This window comes from Rhincodon typus, chromosome 2 (genome assembly GCF_021869965.1).
Source record: "Rhincodon typus isolate 14 chromosome 2, sRhiTyp1.1, whole genome shotgun sequence".
Taxonomy (NCBI): domain Eukaryota; kingdom Metazoa; phylum Chordata; class Chondrichthyes; order Orectolobiformes; family Rhincodontidae; genus Rhincodon; species Rhincodon typus.
Genome location: NC_063333.1, coordinates 2,712,464 through 2,736,125, shown reverse-complemented (window position 1 = coordinate 2,736,125; position 23,662 = coordinate 2,712,464). Strand labels below are relative to the sequence as shown.

General features: G+C 45.3%; 1 protein-coding gene across 1 annotated transcript in view; it reads right to left on the bottom strand.

The window, feature by feature from the left end:
• LOC109925660 (NFX1-type zinc finger-containing protein 1-like) overlaps positions 1-23,662 on the bottom strand; it is a 68,797-nt gene that overhangs the window by 20,362 nt on the left and 24,773 nt on the right. The window contains exons 2-8 of the mRNA XM_048617633.1: positions 20,837-22,224; positions 14,601-15,231; positions 12,778-12,912; positions 11,128-11,273; positions 6,456-6,596; positions 5,832-5,988; positions 5,152-5,293 (exon numbers count right to left, since the gene is read on the bottom strand). Coding sequence (XP_048473590.1) covers positions 5,152-5,293; positions 5,832-5,988; positions 6,456-6,596; positions 11,128-11,273; positions 12,778-12,912; positions 14,601-15,231; positions 20,837-22,213 — 2,729 coding nt within the window. The 5' untranslated portion in view covers positions 22,214-22,224. The remainder of the gene's footprint in view (positions 1-5,151; positions 5,294-5,831; positions 5,989-6,455; positions 6,597-11,127; positions 11,274-12,777; positions 12,913-14,600; positions 15,232-20,836; positions 22,225-23,662) is intronic.

The following is a 23,662-nucleotide window of genomic DNA, read 5'->3' as shown; positions in this document are numbered from 1 at the left end:
GTTACAGTCTATTGTAAAAGGATCAAATAACAGAGCATTTAGAAATACATAATATGAACAAGCAAAGTCAGCATGGCTTCATGAAGGGAAAATCATGACTGGCAAATATAGGGCAGTTCTTTGAAGACGTAGCAAGCAGGATAGATAAAGGAGAACCAGTAGATGTAATATATTTAGATTCCCTAAGGTGTTGAATAAAGGACCAGACATTAAGTTACTTAATAAGACAAGATCCCCCGTCATAGGTCAAAGAGTAATACAGCATGGAAACAGGCCCTTCGGCCCAAACTGGTCCATGCTGACCATAGTGCCCACTCAGCTAGTTCCAATTGCCTGCATTTGGTCCATATCCCTCTAAACCCTTCCCATTCATGTACCTATCCAAACGTTTTTTTAAATGTTGCTATTGTACGTGCCTCAACCACTTTCTCTGGCACCCCATTCTATATTAGCACCACTCTCTGCATGAAGAAGTTGCCTCGCATGTCCATCTTAAATCTCACCTTAAAACTATGCGCTCTAGTTTTCAATTCCACATCTCTGGGAAAAAGACTATATGCATTCATCCTATCCAGGATCTTATACATCTCAATAAGGTCACCCCTCATTCTACTACATTCCAAGGAATAAAGTCCTACCCTGACCAACCTCTCCCTATAACCCGGGCCTACTAGTCCTGGCAACATCCTTGTAAGTCTTCTTGCACACTTTCCAGTTTAACTATGTCTTTCCTACAACAGGGTGACCAAGTGCAGCCTCACCAACGACTTATACAACTGTAACGTAACGTCCCACCTCCGATACTCACTGCCTCAACCGATGAAGGCCAGCATGCTAAATGCCTTCTTCACCACCCTGTCCACCTGTAAAGCCACTTTCAACAAACTATGTACTTGGACTCCTAAGTCCCTCTGTTCTACAACACTCCTCAGGACCTTACCATTTACTATATAACTCCTCCTTTGGTTTGACTTTCCAAAGTGCAACACCTCACACTTATCTGTATTGAATCGCATTTGACAATCCTCAGCCCACTCCCCGCTTGATCAAGATCCCCCTGTAATTTTTGATAACCTTCTTCGCTATCAACAATACCTCCTAATTTTTTATCATTCGCAAACTTATTAATCATGCCTTGTACATACACATCCAGATCATTTATGTAAATAACAAATAACAAATGTCCCAGCACCGACCCCTGTGGCACACCACTAGTCACAGGCCTCCAGTCTGAGAAACACCCTTCAACCATCGCCCTCTGCTTCCTACCATTGAGCAATTTTGAATCCAATTAGCTAGCTCTCCCTGGATCCATGCTATATGACTAGCCTGCCATGCGGGACCTTGTCAAAGGCCTTACTAATGTCCATATATACAACATCCACTGCCCTACCCTTATCCATCCTCTTGGTTACCTCTTTGAAAAACTCTAAAAGATTTGTCAGACTTGACTTCCCGCGCACAAATCCATGCTGACTATCCAAATGTTGATTAATCCTGTCCCTCAACATCCTCTCCAATAACTCATCTACCACTGATGTCAGGCTCACTGGCCTGTAGTTCCCTGCCTTGTCTTTGCTACCTTTCTTAAACAATAGAACAACATTAGCCACCCTGCAGTCTTCTGGAACTTCACCAGTGGCGAAAGATGAAGCAAAAATCTCTGTAAGGGCCTCTGCAATTTCTTCCCTAGCCTCCCACAACACCCGAGGTTGGACTTGATCAGGCCCAGGGGATTTATCCACCTTAATGTGCTTTAAGGCTGCAAACACCTCCTCTCTTGTAATGTGTATGCAGTCCAAAACATCCCCACTTGTTTCCCTAATTTCCTTAGCGTCCATGATTCTCTCCTCAGTAAACACCGAGGAGAAATATTCATTAAAAATCTCCCCCATCTCCTGTGGCTCCACACAGACAGCCATGCTGATCTTGAAGGGGACCTAGTCTCTCCCTAGCCAGTCTTCTACTCTTAATATGGCTATAGAACCTCTTGGGCTTATCTTTAACCTTATCTGCCGGATAAATCTCTTACTCTCTTTTTGCTCTTCTGATTTCCCTCTTGAATGTGTTCCTACGCTTTTTAGCGTCATCTAGGGATTCACTTGAGCCCGATAGCTTAAACCCAATGAATGCCTCCTTCTTTTTCCTGACCAGAGCCTCAATATCCCTCGTCAGCCAGGGATCCCTAAATCTACCAGCTTTTCCCTTCACCCTAACAGAGTTGGACTCTTGATATCACACCTTTAAAAGCTGCCCATTTGCCAGTCGTTCCTTTTCCTTCAAACAGACTCACCCAATTGACCTGTGTTGGAGGTAGTATGGCAGATGCTGTATAATGAGAATTAATGGGAGATTATTCACTTTGGCAGTAAAAAAAGATCGTAATGAATGGCAAAGCAGGCTCAAGAGGCTGAATGGCTGACTCCTGTTCCTACTTTCCTATGTTTATTAGCGAGGATAAAGGATGGGCTAACTAACAGAAGACAATGAATTTGGATAAGGAGGACATTTTCAGGATAACAAGCTGGAACAAGCAGTGTGCAACAAGGATTAATTCTGGACCCACAATTATTTATGACAGACATTTATGACTTGCATTAGGAAAGTGAGTCTACTATGACCAAGTTTGCAGATGTTGCAAGAATAGGTGGGAAGGTGAGTGGTGAAGATGACACAAGACATCTATAAAGGGACATGGACAGGTTAAATGAGTACCAGGCTTCTAGGAATTCCCGAGACATGACCAATACTCACTCATCTCCATCCACATGGATAAGGAGAACCACCAATTCGATTGGGACAACACCAAGATCCTGGAACAAGCAAAGCAGAGACAAGCACAGGAGTTCCTAGAAGCCTGGTACTCCACGAAGAAAGCCATCAACAAACACATAGAACTAGACCCCATATACATTCCATTGGGAAGGAAAACCGGAAATGAGGTAATCTAGCTCAACGGACCCCAGAGTTTAAATACCAGGTGGGAAAACACAACAGCACTTCATCGGAGGCTGCACTGATGTTACCCAGCAAGGTAATGAAACATCTGCAGAACAACGAACCAGCTCGGCGAGCCAACCAACCACAACCTTACTGAACATTAACATTCGTAAGGGACTTCACGGGGGAGATGTGGAAAGGTTGTTTCCCTTTGTGGGACAGACTAGGACTGGAGGGCATCATCTCAGAATATGGGTTTGCACACTTAAGACAAAGCAGAGGAAGAATGTTCTCACTCGGAGGTGGTGAATCTGTGGAATAAGGTTTTGGAGTAGATTTGTAGCTCAGGTTGTGAGTGTCGAGGTTGGTTGGCTCGCCGAGCTGGTTCACTGTTCCGCAGACGTTTTGTTCCCCTGCTGGGTAACATCCTCAGAGCAGCCTCCGATGAAGTGTCGGTATGTTTTCCCGCCTGGTTTTTAAACTCTGGAGTCCGTTGAGCTGGATTACCTCACTTCCGGTTTTCCTTCCCAATGGAGCGTATATGGGGTCTAGTTCTATGTGTTTATTAATGGTTTTCTTCGTGGAGTGCCAGGCTTCTAGGAATTCCCGTGCCTGTCTCTGCTTTGCTTGTCCCAGGATTTTGGTGTTGTCCTAGTCGAATTGGTCGTTCTCCTTATCCATGTGGATGGAGATGAGTGAGTATTGGATGTGCCTTTTTGTAGCCATTTGGTGTTCGTGTACCCTTGTCGTTAGTAACACCTTTGTCATCATTAAACGGACCAAACTAGAGGAGACACACAAACTAATGAACAACACCCTCACAGGAATAAAATTCACCAGAGAGGAGGAGAAGAACAAACAGCTCCCATTCCTGGACACCATGGTGGACCGCAAGACAAATGGGGAACTGCAAACGAAAGTACACCGAAAAGCCACACACACAGACCAGCTATTGAACTTCAACAGTAACCATCCCAGCACACACAAACGAAGCTGCGTGTGAGCACTATTTAAAAGGGCAACAACACACTGCAGCAACACAGAACTATGCCAAGAGGAAGGAGAATACCTCTTTCAGGTTTTCAAGGATAATGGACATCCAAAAAACTGGGTCAGAAGATGCCTATACGAACAACATCAGGAAGATACTACATGCCCCGACACACTCATCACGCTACCGCACATCAGGAACACATCGGAACTAACCTCAAGACTCCTACAACCGCCGGGCATCAGAGTGGCACACAAGCCCACATCAACCCTATGACAACTGCTCACCTGAACTAAAGACCCACTCCCCACCATGGACAGGACCAATGTCATCTATAAGATCCCCTGCAGAGACTCTGAGAAACACTACATCGGACAAACAGGAAGGAAACTAACAACAAGAGTACACGAACACCAACTGGCTACAAAAAGACACGACCAATACTCACTCATCTCAATCCACATGGATAAGGAGAACCAACAATTCGATTGGGATAACACCAAGATCCTGGGACAAGCTAAGCAAAGACAGGCACGGGAATTCCTAGAAGCCTGGCACTCCATGAAGAAAGCCATCAATAAACACATAGAACGCGGCCCCATATATGCTGCACAATGAAGGAAAACCGGAAGTGAGGCAATCCAGCTCAACGGACTCCAGAGTTTAAAAACCAGGTAGGAAAACACACCGATGCTTCATCAGAGGCTGCACCGATGATGTTACCCAGCAGGGGAACGAAACGTCTGCGGAACAACGAACCAGCTCGGCGAGCCAACCAACCTCAATCTGTGGAATACTTTACTGCAGAAGGCTGTTAAAGCTGGGTTGTTAGTCAAGGCTGAGACAGATTTTTAATCAATAAGGGAATCAAGAGTTATAGGGAAAAGGCAAAAAAGTGGAGTTGAGGATTATCAGATTAGCCATGATCTCAATGAATGTTGGAGCAGAGCTGATGGGCTGAATGGCCTAATTTGCTCCTTTGTTTTACGGTGTACATCATTCCTTCACAGTGCTTCCTCTTCACTTGTTAAATATAGACAACTCAGTGAACTAGGGTTAATTTGATGGTGCTGGCAAAGTGGAGGATATGCTGGGCCACGAAGTTATAGAGTCTGCCCACAGTGCCTCATGAACACCCTGTATAGAGCTGCTAAATGTGTTCGGAGCCTGTCCATTTTCCACTGTGTTCATTACGTAACTGAAACTTGAGTCACCAATACCTCACGTCAAAGTCCGGGGTGTATGCAAACTCCTCTCCCGCCCACTGCTCAGTGCTACACGGAGGGTCACGGGGGTTGCTGCCATCCACATCCCATTCCATCTCCTCATCATCGTCATAGAATCTGTTTCTGGAGTTCAACTCTGAAGAGCAAGCCAGAGTAAGGATACAAGGGAAACATGTCATCATCATTTCAACCCCACTATCAACATCCTGGGGGTTACTATTGACCAGAAACTCAAATGGACTTGCCACATAAACACAGCGGCTACAAGAGCAGGCCAGAAGCTGGGAATACTGCAGCGAGTGACTCACCTCCTGACTCCCCAAAACCTGTCCCACCATCTACAAGGCTCAAGTCAGGAGTGTGATGGAATACTCCCCACTTGCCTGGATGGGTGTAGACCCAGCAACACTCAAGAAACTTGACGCCATCCAGGACAAAGCAGCCCACTTGATTGGCACCACATCCACAAACATCCACTCCCTCCACCACCGACGCTCAGTAGCAGCAGTGCGTACTATCTGAAAGGTGCACTGCAGTAACTCAATCGGACTTAGGCCTAGCCAGTGACAGCCACATGCCTGGCATAAATACATTCACTGACATTCGCGCGCACACACACACGCTCATGCACACAAGCACACACACGCACACAGTTAGAGGAATTTACAACTTGCCATTTGAAGGTGATGTCGCTCTCGGAGAGGGGCAGAAATATCTGGTGGGTTCTGTCTCTTGCCTCCTGTGATACATCCTCCTTTCAGCTCTATTCTGTGACCAGACGCGAGAGGGAATATTCAGCCACTTCAAGATGACCAACTCCTCCAGTGGGGCCTGCGAGAGATACACAACATTGAAGTTACAAAAACCTTGCATCATTTCCTATTAAAATGGAGATCTCCCTTTCCCATATCCCCAGGTACGACTCCTCCATCACTAATCCCAGAAACCCTACCACCTTGCTGTAATCTCTAATACCCTCCTCCATCACTGTCATCTCAGATATCCACTTCATTAACACCAGGTATTTCCCCTCCCCTCACTGATTTTTCCAGACACCCCTTTACCCTCCAGATACCCTCCTCACCAATATTGTATAACCCCTAACCTCACTGTAACCCACAGATGCCCTCTTCTCCAATAATCCCCAGATACCCCCAACTGTTCCCAGGATGTCCCCTCTCTTCACTGAAACCCCTTCAGGAATATTGTAATATACCCCACACCCACCTCTCTCTGCCCCCAGCTCAATGATTGCCTCTAACCAATGACCTGCTAACCACCGAGTGAGGTACAATTACCAATGTCAATCCAACTTCTTCCAGGTCTTTCCTTATTTCTGGTTCCAGCTCCTTCTCGTGCAGGATTCCCACTGGCAGCAATTCCAGAATCTTGGAGTAGTGGAAGATATCTTCCTTGATGGATTCAATTTTCTCTTTAAGCTGAACCGATCACAGCAGGAAAATTCAGTGTCACATGATACTGATTGCTCTGGGTCACTAGCACGCTGCCCTCCCGCCCTCCACCCACTCGCACAGAAAGACTGCTGTAAGATTTACAGCAAGGAAATAGTTCACGCTGATCATATGGCAGCACTTACATCCAATTTAGAAAGGAGAGGGGCCTCAGATTAATATCTCATTCAAACGGCGCTCCCTCAGCACTGCACAGATGGGTCAGCCCTAGATTATGTCCCAAGGCTTCTGAAGTGGAGTTTGAACTCACAATATCCTTACTGTGAAGTATAAGTGTCATCACTAACACCATAATAAACATTTAAAATCCTCACCAGATGCTTTGCTCTCCAATCTATGCCCCAACCCCAAACCTGGGACCATTTCTCCTGACCCTACCAAATTGTGATATCCTTCCGTTGCCCACATCTTGCCTCATCTAGGAGGCATTGACAATATTGTGGATGCTACCTGGACTGGAAGGTTTGACCTACAAGGAGAGTTTGGGACTTTTTTACCTAGGAGTATAGGAGACTGAGGGGTGACCCTAAAGAGGTATATAAAATCATGACAGGCATAGATAAGATAGATTGCCAACAGATTTTCCCCGTGGTAGGGGAGTCTAAAACTAGAAGGCATAAATATAAGGTGAGAGGGGAGAGGTACAAAACAGTCCAGAGGGGCAATTTTTTTTTTTTTTTTTTACACGGAGGCTGGTGTGTGTCTGGAACAGGCTGCCAGAAGTGATGGTGGAAGTGAGTACAATTTCGTCATTTAAGAAATATTTAGACAGGTACATGGAGGGATAGGTATGAAGAGATATGGACTAAACACAGGCAAACGGGATTAGTTTAATTGTGAAAACTGGGTGGCATGGGCAGATTGGGCTGAAGGGCTTGTTTCTATGCTGTAGACCTCTATGACTCTAATTGGAGCCAAATTAGGGTTGGTTTGCTGGGATTGGACGGCACTCTCTTTGAAAAGATGCACAAGACACTGTGACTCACTAGATGGCTTCTGCCTTCAATACCCACTCCAGGGCTTGTTACTTACAGAAAGCATATTTGTAACACGGTCAAGAGAGGCCAACAATTATAAGAACATAAGAACATAAGAACATAAGAACTAGGAGCAGGAGTAGGCCATCTGGCCCCTCGAGCCTGCCCCGCCATTTCATGGCTGATCTTTGACACTCAGCTCCACTTACCCACCCACTCACCATAACCCTTAATTCCTTTACTGTTCAAAAATTTATCTAGTCTTGCCTTAAAAACATTCAGCGAGGTAGCTTCAACCACTTCACTGGGCAGGGCATTCCATAGATTCACAGCCCTTTGGGTGAAGAAGTTCCTCCTGACCTCAGTCCTACATCTGCTTCCCTTTATTTTGAGGCGATGCCCTCTAGTCCTAGTTTCACCTGCTAGCGGAACAACCTCCCTGCCTCCACTTTATCTATTCCCTTCATAATCTTATATGTTTCTATAAGATCTCCCCTCATTCTTCTGAATTCCAATGAGTATAATCCCAGTCTACTCAGTCTCTCCTCATAATCCAACCCTCTCAACTCTGGAATCAACCGAGTGAATCTCCTCTGCACCCCCTCCAGTGCTAGTATATCTCTTCTCAAGTAAGGAGACCAAAACTGCACACAGTACTCCAGGTGTGGCCTCACCAGGACCCTATACAGCTGCAGCATAGCCTCCCTCTTTTAAACTCCATCCCTCGAGCAATGGCAGACAAAATTCCATTTGTCTTTTTAATCACCTGCTGCACCTGCAATCCCACTTTCAGCCATTCATGCACAAGGACACCCAAGTCCCTTTGCACAGCAGCGTGCTGCAATTTTTTACCGTTTAAAACATAGTCCATTTTGCTGTTATCCCTACCAAAATAGATGACCTAAAACTTATCAACATTGTACTCCATCTGCCAGACCTTTGCCCACTCACTTAGACTATCTATATCCCTCTGCAGACTTTCAGTGTCTTCTGCACACTTTGCTCTACCACTCCACCTTAGTGTCATCTGCAAATTTTGACATACCACACTTAGTCCCCAACTCCAAATCATCTATGTAAATTGTAAACAATTGAGGTCCCAACACTGATCCCTGAGGCACACCACTAGCTACTGACTGCCAACCAGAAAGACACCCATTTACCCCTACTCTTTGCTTTCTACTGGTCAACCAATCCTCTATCCATGCCAATACATTACCTGTAATACCGTGCAACTTGATCTTGTGTAGCAGCCTTTGGTGTGGCACCTTGTCAAATGCCTTCTGGAAATCCAGATACACTACATCCACAGGTTCCCCATTGTCCACCATGCAAGTAATGTCCTCAAAGAATTCCACCAAATTAGTTAAACATGACCTACCCTTCATGAACCCATGCTGGGTGTTCCCAATGGGACAATTTATATCCAGATGTCTTGCTATTTCTTCCTTAATGCATTTTCCCCACTACCGAAGTTAAGCTAACTGGCCTATAGTTACCTGTTTTTTGTCTACTTCCTTTTTTAAACAGTGGCATCACATTGGCTGTTTTCTAATCTGCGGGAACCACCCCAGAGTCCAGTGAATTTTGGTAAATAATTACTAGTGCATTTGCTATTTCCCCTATCACCTCTTTTAGTACCCTGGGATGCATTTCATCAGGGCCAGGAGACTTGTCTACCTTTAGCCCCATTAGCTTGCCCAGCACTGCCTCCTTAATGATAATGATAGTTTCTAGGTCCTCACCTGCTATAACCTTCTTGCCATTAGTTTTCGGCATGTTATTTGTGTCTTCCACTGTGAAGACCGACACGAAGTAACTGTTTAATGTCTCGGCTATTTCCTCATTCCCAGTTATTAAATTGGCCTTCTCATCCTCTGGAGGACCAATGTTTACCTTCGCCACTCTTTTACGATTTACAAATTTATAGAAACTTTTGCTGCCTGTTTTTATATTCTGAGCTAGTTTACTCTCATAATCTATCTTATTTTTCTTTATAACTTTTTTTGTGGCTTTCTGTTGGCCTTTAAAGATTTCCCAGTCTACTAGTTTCCCACTACTCTTTACTTTTTTGTACGTGTTTTTTTTCAATCTGATACTTTCCTTTATTTCCTTAGACATCCATGGCTGTCTCTCTCTTTTCCTACAGTTCTTCCTTATCACTGGAATATACTTCTGCTGAGCACTGTGAAAAATTGTTTTGAAAGTCCTCCACTGTTCCTCAATTGACCCACCATAAAGTTTTTGCTCCCATTCTACCTTACCTAACTCCTCCCTCATTCCTTCATAGTCTCCTTTGTTTAAGCACAGGACATAGGTACTGGATTTAACCTTCTCACGCTCCATCTGTATTTTAAATTCAACCATACTGTGAGCGCTCCTTCCTAGAGGATCCCTAACTGTGAGATCATTAATTATTCCTGTCTCATTACACAGGACTAGATCTAGGATAGCTTGCTCCCTCGTAGGTTCCAATTATCCGGAAAATTCGCCCATAACTTTCTAATTCCCCCACAGAGAGAAAACAACATGTATAGGTGTGAAGACACAAATTAAACTAATAGAGTATTTTTAAAATTTAAGCTTTTTTTTTCATCTACTAGGTTTGAGTGAGAAGCAGACTTGCCTGGGAGTTGGAAAGTTCTGGGTTCTGCTTTCCCAGTGCTAGCATTTCATTCAGCTAGGACCAGGGTTCAGCCCTAAGCTTCCAGTTGCCAACTTTTCTTAGAATTGTGCCTGGAAGGGTCAACATACTGTGCCCACAGGACCCCTTATCCAATAGCTGTTGGAAATCCAAGTACTCCATATCTACAGGGTCAACTTCATCCAGCTTTGGACATTACATCCTCATAATAAATTACTTAAACACAATTTCCCTTTCACAAAACCATGTTGACTCTGCCTGACACTTTATGATTTTCGAAGTTTCCTGCTATAGCTTCCTTAATCATGGATTCTAATAATTTCCCCATGACAGACGTTAGGCTAACTGGCCTCTTGTTTCCTGCTTTCTGTCTCTTTCATTTCTTGGATAAAAATGTTACATTTGTAATTGTTCAATCCGCTCGAAACCTTCAGAAACTAGGGATTGTTGGAAGATTACAACCATTGCATTTCCTCTCTGTGTCACCGACTCTTTTAGTGCCCAGGACATTAATGGCAGCAGTAATGCAATTACAATTTGGTATGCTCAAGAAGTCGGAATTAGAAGGGACACAGAGGTCTTGCAGAATTGTGGGCTGGCGGAGATTACAGAGATAGGAAAGGGAGAAAGCCACAGATGGAGTCAAAATCAAAACATGATAATTTTAAAATCAAGAACTTGTCAGTCCAGAGATAGAGGGGAGATGGATGAACAGGGCTTGGTGTCATTTTAAAACATGGATAGTAGCGTTTGGATGAAAAGTCGTCAAGTTAACGATCACAGAGCTGTTATATCAATGAGTCTTTCTGCTCTGTTTGCTTCAGGAACATTATTATTCAGGTTATTATATGGTGAATGTGGAACCTGGCAAACACACCTCTTTGAACCTGCGCCTTTGTGTTGGAGTCAGGACCTTCTGTAATGTGGTCTTGCGAATGGCCTCCAGGGAGAACATTTGAAGCTTCTTGTTTTTGCAAAGTCCTCCGATGCGCACAATCCCTGTGGATTTAAACTCCAGTATCCCTGCAAAAATGAGTGTCTTTCAGTAACCAACAAGTGATTTGATTTGATTTATTGTGACATGTACCAAGATACAGTGAAAAGTATTGTTTTGCATGCTATGCAGGCAAACATAAGTACATCAGGATAATCGAACAGAATGTCGAATATAGTGTTACAGCTATATAGCAGGTGCAGAAAAAGATTAACTCTAATATATGAGCAGTCTGGTCAAAAGTCTGTTAACAGCAGGGAAGCAGCTGTTCTTAAATCTGTTGGTATGTGCTTTCAAACTCTTGTATCTTCCGCCTAATGGAAGAGGGTGGAAGAGAGTGCTACCTGTAAACATAAAGCTAGGAGCAAGACAGGCCATTCAGCCCCTCGAGCCTGCTCCGGCATTCAATATGATCTTGGGTGATCATCCAACTCAGTGTCTTGTCCCCACTTTCTCCCCATACCCTTTGATCCCTTTAATCCTAAAAACTATATCTACCTCCTTGAAAATATTCAATGTTTTGGCCTCAACCACTTTCTGTGGCAGAGAAGTCCACAGGCTCCCCACTCTCTGGGTGAAGAAAATTTTCCACATGAGTCCTAAAAGGCCTACCCCATATCCCTAGACTGCGATCCGTGGTTCTGGACTTCCTGTTCATCACGGATATCCTTTTTGAGTTTATCCTGTCCAGTCCTATTAGACCTTCATAGGTTTTTATGGGATCCCCCTCAATATTCTTCTAAATTAGTGATTTTTTAAAAATTCATTCATGGGTCAATATTTATTACCCACCCCTAATTGCCTTTGTCCAATCAGTCTATCATACAGGAGTTACACAGATACAGATTGAGACTGGAGCATTAGGGAGTATGCAACAGCTAAACAATGATCACATTGATGTTCCTGCCAGTCATGGAGATGAATGAGACAATGCTTAGGGCATCCTGTTGAGCCCCTTCCTCAGATGGGCAGGGTTTGGTCTATGGCCAGGGGCCTCACGACCATTAAAAAGGTAAAGTCACCATAGTCTTACCAGACCGGAGAGACGACTGGTGCTGGTTTAACCTGAGGGTGACCATGCATCAGGCGAGGGGAGAGGTTGAGAAGGACCCTCCTTCATGGTAACCTCAGCTGGTGCGGGAATTGAACCCATGCTGTTAGCATCAATCTGCATCGCCAACCAGCTGTCCAGCCAACCGAGCCAGCACAGTGAAGATGGATTGAATGGCCTCATTCTGTGGTGGAAGGTCCTTGGATTCTAGCTACACTCAAGATGGTAATGGTGAATGCTTCTCGCATTGACTTGTGGCTTGCAGTTTGATTGAACAATGTAGCTCATGGAGCTAATACAGAACACAGTTAGGAGTCAACTGTGATGGAGTGGGATTGGAGCCAAACATACTGGATAAAAACAACACATTTCTTCCCGAAAACACCACCGTCACTTTTACCTTGCCCAACGTTACTTTCATTTTAAAAATGTTTTTAAACACGGTTGCTGTGATATTGTTGCCTTGTAAAGAACCACCTCACCTTCCAAGAACTGCTCCAGGATGTGCTTGGTGTTGCAGACGATCAGAATGGGGCTTGGGCTCCCCAAGGTCGTCTGCCAGAGCTTCTGGTTATGCAGCAGCAACTCCACCAACTTTAACCCGAGGAAGGTCTTTCCTGCGTTAGCAACAGCAACAGAAGCACAGGTTACAAATATATACACACCAAACACACTCACACAAATCACAGACAGACACTGTCTCTCACACCCAAGTCACAGACAAACAGTCACACAGTCTCTCCCTCTCTCGCACACACACACACACACACAGTCTCAAACATACACGCAAGTTACAGACAGACTGTCACGGTCTCAAACACACAAGCGCAAGTTATAGACAGTCACACGGTCTCAAACACACAAGCGAGTTACAGACAGACAGTTACATGGTCTCAAACACACAAACGCGAGTTACAGACAGACAATCACATGATCTCATACGCACAAGTGAATTACAGACAAATAGTCACACGGTCTCTCTCTCACACACATACACACACACACACACAAACGAGTTACAGACAGACAGTCACATGGTCTCTCACACACACACTTACACACAAAACTCAGGAACAGATTCAAAGACACAGAGTCACAGACACACACACAAGATAGAGTCACAGACAGTCACACACATACACACATACAAATAGAGAGACAGAAGACTCACAGACACAGAGTCACAGACACAAACAGAGACACACAGACAAACGCACCATTTCAATGAGTTACTCGATAGCCTCTCATTCCAAGATACGTTTCAGTTTGTGTCTAGACTGATCAATAGCTATCCAGATGTCAGGTATTATCCATCAGCTAGCAGTCTGTCCTCACGGTGAGTTCCCAGACCAACCTTAGAGCCCATATGAGCTGCACGGAGGAGGTGGTAACATAGCATCATCACCGGGCTAATAATTTAGAACCCCGGGCTAATTTTTTGGGGACACAGATCCCACCGTGGCAGATGGTGAAACTTAAATTCAATAAGACAAATTCAGGAATTAAAAGCTGACCAAATTGCAACCACTATCAATTGTTAGTAAGTCCTTCCTAGTTTCCCTCATTAACTAGCTTGATCAGCCTACTCAGAGGACAGTTAATTACTGTGGGTCTGGAATCACATACAGACCAGACAAGGTAGCAACGGCAGATTCCTTCTTTGGATGGATTTCTGGGAAAATCCAGAAGTTTCATGCTCATTGTTCCAAGTTTATTTGATTTACTGAATTTAAATTCACAGGCTGTTATGGTGGAATTTGAATTTATTAATCCAAGCCGCTGGATTATCAATTGACAAGCATAATCTAAGCTACTGTTCCCATGTATCCTTTAGGCAACATCAGAAACAAGTCATCTAGTTATGCATTGATTCTGGGAGCTTTCTGTGTACAAATTGGCTGCAATATTTCAACATACATCTGTGGGATGATGGGATACCATGACAGACCAAACCTGCTAACTTCATCCTATTCCGCTTGTAAACTGTCATAACATTCACTTCTTTGGAAAACCAAAACCCAATGCTACCCAATCAACGCACCATGGCCAATTGATACTTCGAGGCCAATGGATCCTCCGTGATCCTCCTCAGCTAATCAATCCTCCCCAATTTTTCCTGGTTTATTGATTCTTTGATATGATGTGATCTCTGTCTCCAATCATGGAGACTGTTCCATCATCCTGGGCCATCATTATAAAATTACAAGCCCCAGCCCAAGCTTGCTCTGGGTCCTGTGGATCATTGGCAATGTCTAGCTCCCTCATGCCACTCTCTCAGCACAGAAAGAAAGTCCTGGCCACGTACCTGTCCCAGGAGGACCCTGGATCAGTGCAAATTCCCGTTTCAGGGCCTTTTGAAGAGCCTTCAGCTGAGATCTGTCAAAATGCTTCAGCCATCGCAAAGACTGGAAATCTTGTTGAAATGGATTGACTTCATAGATGTTGTTCTTTGCGAAGTTGTCTCCTTGCCCCATTGGGGTATTGCCATGCCCAGTCAGGGTATTGCCATACTCAGTTGGGCTTCCACCTTGCCCCGTTGAGGTGCCCCTGTGCTGCACCACATCCATGCTCTCCACAGCTGAGCTGCCCCTCTCTGTGAAGGTAACATTCCCAGGTGTTGGGCCAGGTCTCTCCTCTGCTGTCTGGAGCTCTCGGTACTTAACGCTGATAAACTGTTCAGCAGGACCAGAATTTCTCTCTGCCGCTGGATGATGCTCCTCCTCCATCTTCTTGTCACCCTTGACTACAAGATGAGTGCTCTCCTCCAGTGGGCTCACCTCCTGTGCTGCTTCCTCCATGGTGGTATTGGCTGGGCTACTGCTCTCCTCGGACAGATCAAAGGAATCCTCAGTCTCCTGCTCCTGTTCCACTCTCAGACTGGGACATTCCTCTGTGGTAAGACCCAGTTCCAATCCTGGCGCCATCAATGGAGAGGGCTGCAATAAATAAGTCACAATGGGAACACACACACACAGGACTATTGGACGTAAGGGCTAGATTAGGTGGCTCAAGACAGTTTTGTCATTAATAAAATTATGGTTCATCTGTCTGTGGCCACAACTCCCCTTTCCCGTCTGCACCCATAAGCTGTCTGTCAAAAACCTATCTAACTTAGCCTTGAATAAATTCAAACGCGCAGCTGCCACCACCTTCTGGCAAGGAGAATCTCAAAGACCTATCAACCCCGAGAAAGATTTCTCATCATCTTTGCATTCAAATGGGGATTTCTGATTCCAAACTATGAGCCCCTAACTCTAGTTTCCCCCAGAGGGGGAAATATCCTCCCAGCATCCACCCTGTAAGGTCCTCTCAAGATCTTATCTTTAAGACAGAGACAGATAGGCTGTTCATTAGTATAAGGACCAAAGGTGATGGGGAGAAGGCAGGAGAATGAGGTTGAGAAACATATCAGCCATGATTGAATGGCGCAGCAGGCTTGATGGGCCAAATGGCCTAATTCTGCTTCTATATTGTATGCTCTTACACACGTTTCAATGAGATTACCTCTCCTTCTTCCAAACCCCTATGGATACAGGTTCAGCCTGTCCAATGTTTCCCTCATAACCTCCCCAGCCCAAGAATGAACGTAATGAACCTTCTCGAAAAACAGACAGAGACTACCTCAAATACCAAACACAGAGAAATGGAGGCAATGCTCCACCAAGTAAACACCGAAGGATTGTAATGAAAAGTTACGAGTAGTTCACGGATTTCCAAAGGCACATCACTTAGGTTTTTGGAAAACACAGGATAAAATACTAAAATATTTTTATGGTCAGGTTTATATAAAGATGTGGCTACATTCTGGCAGAGAAGCCATACATATCAGGTAGTGGGTAAACCCAAATTGTCAGTTAATACTGTGCCTTTAATTCCAATGCTGGCTTACAAAGAAGCCTCTATTAGTATGGTCTTAACAGATTGCATTGGACCCGCATCTACAACCAGGAATGGAATCAGGATCTTTCAACAATTGTGGATGTTTCAGTAAGTTTTCCTGAGGCATTGCCTTTGGGGTAAATTATGGCAAAAACTGGTAATAGAAAAGTTAATTGAATTTTTGCAAGATATGGATTACCCAAAGAAATCAAATTTCAACCTTGATTTGATTGTATGTCAGAAATATTTTTTTAAAAATAGATAATTTAGGAATGAAACAATTTATGCTTTCGCTTTTTATCCAGACCTAAAGGAGCATTTGAAAGTATAAAATTTTAATGACCATGATTAACTCATTGTCAGGAATGTCCAAATGATTGGGTAAAAGAATTTCCAGAGTGAAACTTGGCTTAATTTGTTAGTTTTAGTTGTGCAGTTTGTTTACTCTGGTGGTCAGTTACTGAATTTTTTTTTCTTTATTCATTCACAGGCTGAGGGCATCGCTGACCAGGCAGCATTTATTGTCCATCCCTAATTGCCCAGTGGGCAGGTCAGAGTCAACCACGTTGCTGTGGGTGTGGAGTCACATGTAGGCCAGACCAGGTAAGGATGGCAGTTTCCCTCCCTAAAGGACATTAGTGAACCAAGACAACCAGGTGTAGAGCTGGATGAACACAGCAGGCCAAGCAGCATCATAGGAGCAGAAGGGCTGACATTTCGGGCCTAGACCCTTCATCAGAAATGGGGAGGGGAAGGAGGTTCTGAAATAAATAGGGAGAGAGGGGGAGGCGGATAGAAGATGGATAGAGGAGAAGATAGGTGGAGAGGAAACAGACAGGTCAAAGAGGCGGGGATGGAGCCAGTAAAGGTGAGTGTAGGTGGGGAGTTAGGGAGGGGATAGGTCAGTCCAGGGAGGACGGACAGTCAAGGGGGCGGGATGAGGTTAGTAGGTAGGAGATGGGGGTGCAGCTTGAGGTGGGAGGAGGGGATAGGTGGGAGGAAGAACAGGTTAGGGAGGCAGGGACGAGCTGGACTGGTTTTGGGATGCGGTCGGGGGAGGGGAGATTTTGAAGCTTGTGAAATCCACATTGATACCATTGGGCTGCAGGGTTCCCAAGCGGAATATGAGTTGCTGTTCCTGCAACCTTCGGGTGGCATCGTTGTGGCACTGCAGGAGGACCAGGATGGACATGTCGTTTGAGGAATGGGAGGGGGAGTTGAAATTGTTCGCGACTGGGAGGTGCAGTTGTTTATTGTGAACCGAGCGTAGGTGTTCTGCGAAGCCGTCCCCGAGTCTCCGCTTGGTTTCCCCGATGTAGAGGAGGTCACAATGGGTACAGCGGATGTAGTATACCACATCTGCACATCTGCCAGTGAACATCTGCTTGATGTGGAAAGTCTTCTTGGGGCCTAGGATGGGGGTGAGGGAGGAGGTATGGGGGCAGGTGTAGCACTTCCTGCGGTTGCAGGGAAAAGTGTTGGGTGTGATGGGGCTGGAGGGGAGTGTGGAGTGGACAAGGGAGTCACGGAGAGAGTGGTCCCTCCGGAAAGCAGATAAAGGTGGGGAGGGAAAGATGTCTTTGGTGGTAGGGTCGGATGGCAGATGGCAGAAGTGTCGGAGGATGATGCGTTGGATCCGGAGGTTGGTGGGGTGGTATGTGAGGACGAGGGGGATTCTTTTTTGGTTGTTATTGCAGGGACGGGGTGTGAGGGATGAGTTGCGGGAAATGTGGGAGACACGGTTGAGGGCGTTCTCGACCACTGAGGGGGGGAAGTTACGGTCCTTGAAAAACGAGGACAACTGAGATGTACGGGAGTGGAATGCCTCATCCTGGGAGCAGATGCGGCGGAGGCGAAGGAATTGGGAATAGGGGATGGCATTTTTGCAGGAAGGTGGGTGGGAGGAGGTGTATTCTAGGTAGCTGTGGGAGTCAGTGGGCTTGAAATGGATATCGGTTTCTAGGTGGTTGCCCGATATGGAGACAGAGAGGTCCAGGAAGGAGAGAGAGGTATTAGAGATGGTCCAGGTAAACTTAAGGTTGGGGTGGAAGGTGTTGGTGAAGTGGATGAACTGTTCGAGCTCCTCGTGGGAGCATGAGGCGGCGCCGATAGTAAACCAGATGGGTTTTTACAACAATTGACAATGGATTCACTGTCATCATTAGATTCTCAATTCCAGATATTTATGGAGTTCAAATTCCACCATCTGCCATGGCGGGATTTGAACCCGGGTCCCTGGAATGTTATCTGGGTCTCTGGATTAACAGTCCAGTGATAATACCACTAGGCTATCGCCTCCCCTCGTTTATATTCACAAGAGGCTGCCAATATACTTTTAACAAAAGAACAGAGAAAAAGTTTATTGCACATAAAAAGGGGTTTAAAAAAAAACTAACATACAAGAGCTATCTGAAACAGTTTTATCACAAATATCAGAAAATAAGGATTCAACCTGCAAACAACATCATTACAGATAACTGACACCTCAATGAACGGTCACCCTGTCTCCGCTTTAATGTTTCTTGTTCAGTTGAAATGAACATAGAACTGTACAGGCCCTTCAGCCCACGATGTTGTGCCGAACTTTTACCCTAAACCTAAGGTTTATCTAACCTCCAACCCTACCTTATACTATCAGCCATATGCCTGTCTAATAGCCGCTTAAATGCCCCTAACGAGGCCAACTCCACTACCCTCTCCGGCAATGCATTCCACGCCCCGACCACACTCTGAGTAAAGAACCTACCTCTGATGTCTCCCCTATGTCTACCTCCGCTCACTTTAAAACTATGTCCCCTCGTAATAGCGACCTCCACCCTAGGAAAAGAAATGGCTGCAATTGGTTTCATAAGCTTTCTTCTTATTGACCTCAAAACACAGTCTCAGAGCAAACACATTTCCTTTCCAAAGCCTCAGCTTCCAGCCATTCTCTGCTTCTTGAGTTTTCGTTGCTAAGCCACTCAGGCCATTTTCCCTAACTGGAAACAGTCCTGACTATTTTGGAGGCCACCACACAAAATACACCTTTTTGCTCTTGCTGAACCTTCACACATTGCCTGACTTTTTTAATTGTTCTATTCTCTGAGACATTTGATTCTCGTTGCTGGCAACAGCAAGGTTTTTTCTACCCATGTGTTTAATGCACTGGATTGTTCACCTCAAGTTCCACTCTAAGGTTGTAAACCCACTTTAAAAATGCATGCATCAACAAACCTCTAGACAACCCTACACAACTCACAGAATCCAAAAATAAAATTAAAACCTGTTCTTCTCTTCACAATACACACAACATAGAAATACCAACAGATTTAAGAACAGCTTCTTCCCCGCTGTTATCAGACTTATGAACAGGCCTCTCATGTATTACAGTTGATCTTTCTCTCCACCTTCTCTGTAGCCATAACACTATATTCTGCGATAACAAGGTGTAGAGCTGGATGAACAAAGCAGGCCAAGCAGCATCAGAGGAGCAGGAAGGCTGACGTTTCGGGCCTAGACCCTTCTTCAGAAAATAAGGATTCAACCTGCAAACAACATCATTACAGATAACTGACACCGCAGTCAACGGTCACCCGGTCTCCGAGTTTCTGAAGAAGGGTCTAGGCCCAAAGTGTCAGCCTTCCTGCTCCTCTGATGCTGCTTGACCTGCTGTGTTCATCCAGCTCTACACCTTGTTATCTCAGATTCTCCAGCATCGGCAGTTCCTACTATCTCTGAAACACTATATTCTGGATTCTGTTCCATTACCCTGATGTACTTATTTAAGGTATGATTTGTTTGGTTACCACACAAACCAATACTTTTCACTGTATCTTGTACACGTGACAATAATAAATCAAATCAAATCTTAAGTTATTCATAATTCCTCCACTTTAGGGCTCAAGTTCCCAAATAATAATGGTAACATACCACATTCTCCATCTGAAAATTTTTGGCCCACTCACCTGACCTATCTATATTACCTTGCAGACTCTCTATTTTAATGACTTTCTGTCCTACCTGCCTGATGTCATTGCCAGATTTAACCACTGTATATTTTGCTCCTGAAACCATGTCATTGACATATCTTGTAAATATTCGAGGCTCCAACACTGATCCCTGTGGCACTCCACTAGTTAAAGATTGCTAGTCCAAAAAAAAAAGGACCTAAAAGACCATTCAGCCATTCAAAATTCTACCATTCAATACAATAATTTTGCAAAGACAGAGTTGGGAACACTGTTTCTAAAACTAATTCACTCAGGGGCTGTGGGCATCACTCTCTAGGCCAGTATTTGTTGCCCAGCCATAACTGTCCTTATGTTAAAGTGAATTTAGACTCTGGCATGAAACCCATTGCTCTGGGTCTGCAGTCACAAAGCTTGCTTCCCTGAAGGACATGAGTGCAACAAAAGGGGTTTTAATGATGAACTGCTGGTTTGATGAGCCCCAGGAGAGAGTGTCTTTGCTAAAGAGGGGGAGTGCAGGCGGGAGGGGAGGGCGTGATTGATGGATTATTTGGAAATGAAGGATTTAGGGAGGGAGCAGGAAAATGAAGTTGAAGTTGGGGATCAACCATGATCTTATCGTGGTACAGAGCTGGCTTTTGAAGGGCCACGGGTGCTCTTCCTACGCCGTTACCTTCCATTTCTACGTCCTTACCTGATGCAAAACAAAGCTTACCTCAGCATCGACTCCAGCTTTGACGTTTCTGAGCAGGGGCAGCAGATCGAGGGTGACACTGTGTTGCCGGAGGTAGGCAGGTGGACGGACTGAGGGTTTACATTTCACAATGTACCTCTGGAAAGGGAGCTGGTCATCATCAATCGCCTGGAGCGTGAGCAGCACGTGGCGGTAGGCTTCGAAGAATGCCCGCGACTCCACCATGGTGAAGCGGTGCCCGTATATGAGCTTGGACAACTTGGCGTGGCTAATGGAGAACTTGAGGAGGAGCAGCCCTTGGCTCAGCCACTTGGCATCGGACTTGGCGACTGAGGCGAAGAAGATCTCCCGGCAATCAGTGGCCAGCAGGCAGACGAGGGAGCCCTTCTGCAATCTTTTGGGAGTCAACCAGCCTGCACGGCGGGGCTGGTCGAAGCGGGTCTTGTACGTGACACCTTCCCACTGGCAGACTGGGTGCAGGACCTGGACGTTGCTGTAGACCCTGAGGCCGGGGGAGGACTGCAGGAAACGGCTTCTCGGGGCCAGGTAGGTAGCCAGGTCCTCCCTCAGCGGCTTGACAAAGTCTTCGCGCAGCAGGCGGAAATGAGTGTCCAGGTAGGAGCGTGTGCTCGGGTAGGCTCCCTCCACTTTGTTGGGAGGCAGCGGACCGGGCTCCCCGGCTCCTGCCATATCCCGAGAGCTGGGGAAGACGGACAGGTGACGGAAATTTCCGGCCTCTTCCTCCTGGATGAAGACACCTTGCCACCCGGTGTCCGCTCCCGGGAAAGCCTCATTGACTGAGTGCTTCAGGTCATGCAGCTGCTTCTTCCTGGGCCAGGAGGGCTCGGAGCCCAGGCACTGGAGGCGCTGGAGCCGGGAATGCAGCAGGTCTGCCGGGATCGAGATCCGGTCTTGGATACTCTCGGGGAAAGCCAAGGTCAAGTGTCGGAGAAAGTCTAGCAGGTCGTCCACCTCTTCCCCTCCGCAGTGATCCAGCCGGGCAATGGACTGCAGCAAGCCCTTCAGCAGGAAAGGAGAGCGGACCACAGGCTGCAGGATGGACCTGGTCTCCTCTCGGCTGCTAGCCATCTCTGCGGCTGACCTCAGGGCCCTGACCACTAACTGGACCTCCTCGCCCCCCAGCTCCATCCTGTCCAGTACCTCGGCCAATGTCTCACCATGTCTCAGGAGGAACGAAACCACAGTCCTCTGCCGCTCACTGTCTGCCAGGTCATCGAAGAACGAGCGACAATCCAGTGCACCGTCCCTGGGGTATCCACCCCGGAGCTGAGCCAAGCTCCCTCTCGGAGATTCCCGAGGCATTTTACTTGGGGGCTGCCCAAAACCATTGTGACAAACGTTTGTTCTCCATCTTTTCCTCTCCATGTTGGGTTCCATCGAGGGTTTTCCTACAAAGTGGGGACAAACAGATCACACTTTAGCTCCGTTGTATTTTTTATTTGGGCTGTTCTTTTGGCCCAGTTCTGCTCCTATATTTTGTTATAAGGCAGAGGTTGATTCCCTCTGAGAACTAAAACCAAAACACCTAAAGAGCAGCACCTCACCCTATAATCTCTAAAAGGAATGTGAAAAGTGGTGTAACCTGCCTTTCTGCAACTTCTAGTCTGCAACTTAAATAAATAAGTCCCAGACACTCACTTTAAAATCAACTAGTAACAATTTCTTTATCCAACTCTAACAGTGAACAAATTAAACTATTAACAAACCAAATAAATCACTTCTAACTATTCCCAAATAAAGCAAGAGTCTAGTGGTATGCTGTTCCAATAAATACAAGTCTCAATTATATTAAAAAAATAGAATTTAGTCCCTTGAAATTGCAGCTAGGTTACATGTTTTACAAGGTTTGGCAGATAGCAGCTAGCTCTGGGGCTTTGTACTGCTGCCTCCTGCTTTTTATACCCTTGATGACATATGAATATTTCTTACAACAGGATTGGTCCTATGTTGAAAAAACCATCAGATTTAAATTTAATTGGTTTTTGGGATCTAAGTGCCTGGTTCGAATTGATTGGCTAAAGTTCAAAAGCTTATTGTCTTGATAAAAACTGCTGCTTGGCCTGCTAACTACATGGCCTATCGATATACCTGAATTGAAATATTTGTACTTGCAAACTTTCTGTATACTTCCAAACTTTCAACTGCTGCTCACAGTCATCCATTTTAAATCTCTAAGCATAGAAAAAAAACACCTGATCTTTTAAAGGGACCAAGCAATGCATTCCCCCCTTAGCATTTTACAAACACCAAATTCTAACTTCCTGCCTCCCAATCAAGAAGTTCTCTCGCCAACTTCACAACAACCTCATGGTCATATGGGCTCCACACTTTCGGAAGGATGTATTGGCAGAGGAGAGAGTACGCAGTAGGTTTACGAGACACATATTTAGACTTCAGGGGTTATGTTCTGAGGGAAGATATTATACAAATTAGGCTGGTTTTCTCCAGCATTTTGAAAGTTAAAGTGTTATCTGATTGAAATCTTCGAGATATTAACAGGAAAAGACAGGGTAGATAAACGTAAACTACTTCCACTCATTGGGGATTCTAGAACTGGCGGAGGCATAGTCTGAGGATTAGGGTCAGACTATTCAGGAGAGATATTACGATGCACTTCTACATACAAAGGGTGGTAGAGGTTTGGAACCCTCGTCCACGAATGGCAGTTGATGCCAGATCAATTGTTCACATTAAATCTGAGAGAGACAAACTTTTGTTAAAGTTAATAAGGGTTACAGGCCAAAGGCAGATATATGGAATAACAAGGTATAGAGCTGGATGAACACAGCAGGCCAAGCAGCATCAGAGGAGCAGGAAGGCTGACGT